The 4,526-nt window shown below is 39.3% G+C and overlaps 1 protein-coding gene and 1 pseudogene across 1 annotated transcript in view; one reads left to right on the top strand and one right to left on the bottom strand.

Moving 5' to 3' along the window:
* Positions 1-4,526, top strand: part of LOC111722105 (zinc finger protein 880-like) — a 47,350-nt gene that overhangs the window by 42,195 nt on the left and 629 nt on the right. The window contains 1 exon segment of the mRNA XM_023507982.1: positions 2,997-4,514. Within this exon segment, the coding sequence (XP_023363750.1) occupies positions 2,997-4,514 (1,518 nt within the window).
* On the bottom strand, positions 1,091-1,584 carry LOC100959289 (annotated as a pseudogene).

Here is a 4,526-nt window from a genome sequence, read left to right as displayed (position 1 = left end):
ACCTGCCACAATGCCTGGCTATTTTTCTATTGCAGTTGTTGTTGTTGCCTTAGCTGGCCTGGGCCAGATTCAAACCCTCCAGCCCTAGTATATGTGGCTAGCACTCTACCCACTAAGCTATAGGCGCCACCCCATCATTTTTTTTATTTTTTTTTGAGACAGAGTCTCACTTTGCTGCCTTTGGTAGAGTGTAGCTCACAGCACCCTCAAACTCTTGGGCTCAAGCACTTCTCTTGCCTCAGCCTCCTGAGTAGCTGGGCGCCCACCATAGCACCTGGCTACTTCTAGAATGGGGGTCTTGCTCTAGCTCAGGCTGGTCTTGAATTCTTGAACTCAGGGAATCTACTCTCCTCAACCTCCCAGAGTGCTGGGATTGCAGGCATGAGCCATTGATTTTTTTGCACTTATTATTTCAGATACATATATCATAAATTTATAACATTCTATTTTAAGTGTTAATAAGTTAATATCTATTATGGTCAAAAGCACTCCTTTTCAACTCTGTTCTCACTTTGTTATTGCTCTCAGAGGTACTTCTCTATAACTTGTGTTACCATTCATATATTTATATGTAGATATTTAAAATATAGTGTCTAGTAATTGTGTCTTTCAGTTGCTAGAAAAGGATTCAGTGTTGAGTTAGAAGTAAAAAGCACAATACTGAATATCTGTATATTTGATCATTTATTGAACTGGAATGGCAAAATTTATATTTTCTTAAGGGTTAGAGTTACTGTATAGGCTCCTTTCCTTTGCCACTGAAAGACTCATGTTTCCATTTCCATCCCTAGGTCTATAGTGCTGATGAGTGTTCTCAGCTCTTTCTGTAGGAAAGTTTAAATTTCTCTTAGATTTCCATAGGAGGGTTTCACTAAATATTGTATTCTTACTTGATGAATTTTCATTCTTTAAGCACTTTGATTGTATCATCTGCATTCTACTAGGAAGGTTTCCACTAAAAAATGTACAGAGTCTTATATACTTTCCTTTGTGTATGACAAGTCTCTATTTTCTTGTTACTTTTAAAATTATCCCTTTGTCTCTCACTTCTTCTTTTTTTAGTTCATGTCTTTTATTAATTCATATATAATTACTTGTCTTCTGGTTTGTTGAAACAGTAAGCAAGACAACATTTGTCACAATAATGTCTATCAAAATGGCTGGCCATAAAAACTCCAGCACCACACTCATCTGAAGGACACTCTTGATGAAGGTGACTTATTTTGCCATTCTCATCGACCTTATAGTATTTCAGAACAACTAGCTTAACCTTCTTTCTCTTATGCTTATTTTTCTTGGGAGGTATAAGACTTCTTCCTTTTCTTAGCACCACCGCAAAGTCTTAACACAACATGAAGAGTGGACTCCTTTTGAATGTTGTAGTCAAAGTACGTCCATCTTCCAGTTGCTTGCCTGCAAAAATGAGTCTTTGCTGATCAGGAGGAATTCCTTCCTTATCCTGGATCTTGGCCTTCACATTTTCTATCGTATCTGAGGGTTCAGCATCAAGAGTGATGGTCTTCCCCGTGAGGGTTTTTACGAAAATCTGCATCTTGGTGGTGGTTCCACCGCAGATGGTGGATCGGAAAGCTATCTCTCACTTCTGATGATGTGTTTATAATATATCTCTTCCTGAGTGTCCATGTGTGCTTTAAGTTAAAACAGTGAAGATTCTAGAATTTGTATATCCAGTTCTTTCCTCAAATTGGGGACACTTTGGACATTATTTCTCCAAATGTGATTTCCAGCCCTGTGTCTTCTTATCAAACTCCCACAGTTTGTGTGTTGTTCCCTAGAACAGTATCCCCAAAGTCTATAGGGGTCTCTTTGCTTTTCTTTATTATTTCTTCTTTTTCCTTTTTAGAAGTGATAATTTTGAATAATCTGTCTTTGAACATGCATATTCTTTCCTCTGACAGTCTCCACTAGTGCATCTTTTCTTTTTCCTTGTTTTTTGTTGTCAAGACAGAGTTCTACCCTATGCCCTGAGCAGAGTGCAATGGCATCGTAGCTCACTGCTACCTCAGATTGGGCTATGGGCATCCTCCTGCCTCAGCCACAAAGCTGCTGGGATTACAGGTGCTTGCCATAGCTCCCAGCTGGGTTTTTTCATTTTTTTTCATGAGTCAGGTCTCACTCTTGCTCAGACAAGCCTCAAACTCCTGAGCTCAAGCAATCCTCCCGCCTCAGCCTCTCACAGTGCTGGGATTACAGGCATGAGCCACGGCGCCCAGCTCCGCTAGTGCATCTTTACTGCATTTGTTGTATTGTAGTTCTAGAATTTATTTTGTTCAGCAGTTTCTTTTTTATTTGATACGCTCCTCTTTCAAGTATTGACTCTCTTCTGTATCTCTCTCATCTTGTAGCTCATTAAGCTTATTAGGACAGTTTAATTATTTGTCAAATTATTCTGAAGATTGTGTTCCTTTTGGTTTTGTTTTATGACATGCATTTGATTCTGATTCCTTTTATTTGGGCATACTTCCCTGTCTTTGTATAGGTCTTGTAATTTTTACTTCAGGCTTCAGCATTGATATAACAACCACCACTCTTTGCCCTCAAATTACGCCATGGGAGACCTTTACCCATCAGCCTAGTGGACAGGATTTGGAGTGCTCATTCCTATTCTGGTGATGTGTCTGTCTTCCCTGGCTATTTTCATGTATTATTGCTAATGTGTAAGCAGCTTCTGTGATATGTCTGATTTTTCCCAAAGAAGCTCATCCCTAATTTTTTCAGAAGCTTTCAGCATCTGTTGTATTTCTCTGCTCATCATCTCTCTAAAACTTTCCAGTAATCCTTCTGACTGCCTCAGCCCCCCACCCAATCCAGTGCATGACCCTCACCTCTTTATGTTTTCAGCATTGCCAGTTTGCCATGCAGAGTATACTGATGTTCCTCTCAATGTCCCCATCAAGTGGGGCAGATCTTATTCTTAAGACTCTTGGAATGCCAGATCCATATGTTAATGTTTCCCTCTTTTCTTACTTTCCTAGGGACGAGCTGTGTATTGGGAATGGAAGCAAGACACAAACCTACTAAAAATCAACTTGGATTAAGCTGTTACTCCCATGTGCCTGAACAGCCATTATTTCAAGATGAAAGGAAAACCGATGAATGGAATGAAGTTGAAAACTCTCTCAATCATATTACCTCATTTTCTCCGCTTGAAAACATCCCTTCCAAGCTCAAAAGCCACATGCTTAATAAAAATCAAAATGATTTTGTCCATTTTCCAACAGTCACACAAGAACTGAACGTACACATTAGGGAAGAACGTTATAGGCATAATGAGTGTGGCAAAGCCTTTAGTGTGTCTTCAAGCCCTCCTGACCATGGGGTAGTCCATACAGGAAAGAAACCTGCGAAATGTGAAGAGTGTGGCAAGGGCTTCAGAAAAAATTCAGACTTTGTACAACATTGGAGAATCCATACTGGGGAGAAACCTTATGGATGTAATAAGTGTGGCAAAGTTTTCAGGAAAAATGCACACCTATTCCAACATCAGAGAATTCACTCTGGGGAAAAACCTGGCAAATGTGACAAGTGTGGCAGAGCATGTAGTCTTCCTTCAAGGCTTTATAAACATCAGGTAATCCATAATGCAAATAAACTTTTCGAATGTGAGGTGTGTGGCAAAGTTTTCAGGCAAAATGCACACTTAGCAAGGCATCGTAGACTTCACACTGGAGAGAAACCATACAAATGTAATGAGTGTGGCAAGGCTTTTATTTATAGTTCATACCTTATAAAACATGCAAGTGTTCATACTGCACAGAAAACATACAAATGCAATGAGTGGGGCAAGGTCTGTTACAAATCAAACATTAAAAATCATCACAAAACTCATTTTGGAGAGAAACCTTGCAAATGTTACAAAGATGGCAAAAAATTTAGTTGGTCTTCAAGGCTTCCTATACATCAGGTTATCCATAATGCAGATGAACCCTACAAATGTGATGATTGTGGGAAGGTTTTCCGGCACAAATTATCCCTAACAGTTCATCTGAGAATTCATACTGGAGAGAAACCTTACAAATGTAATGAATGTGACAAGGTCTTCAGTCAGAAAGTATCCCTTAGGGTTCATCTGAAAACACATACTGGAGAGAAACCTTACAAATGTAGTGAGTGTGGCAAAGTCTTCCGTCACAAATCAAATCTTAAAAATCATTACACCATCCATTTGGGAGAGAAACCTTACAAGTGTAATGAATGTGGCAAGGCCTTCAGACAGAAGATAGGCCTTACTGTTCATCAGAAAATACATTCTGGAGAGAAACCTTACAAATGTAATGAATGTGGCAAGGCCTTCCGTCATAAATCACACCTTAAAAATCATCATAAAATCCATACAGGGGAGAAACCTTACAAATGTAATGAATGTGACAAGACCTTCAGAGAAAAAACATCCCTTACACGTCACCAGCGAATTCATACTGGAGAGAAACCTTACAAGTGTAATGAGTGTGGCAAGGTCTTCTGTCAACAGTCAACCCTTAAAACTCATCACAGAATCCATACTG

Source organism: Otolemur garnettii, unplaced genomic scaffold (assembly GCF_000181295.1).
Source record: "Otolemur garnettii isolate 467f Iridium unplaced genomic scaffold, OtoGar3 scaffold00212, whole genome shotgun sequence".
Classification (NCBI taxonomy): Eukaryota; Metazoa; Chordata; class Mammalia; order Primates; family Galagidae; genus Otolemur; species Otolemur garnettii.
The sequence above is the reverse complement of the archived record's forward strand: the minus strand, read 5'-3'. Positions and strand labels throughout refer to the sequence as shown.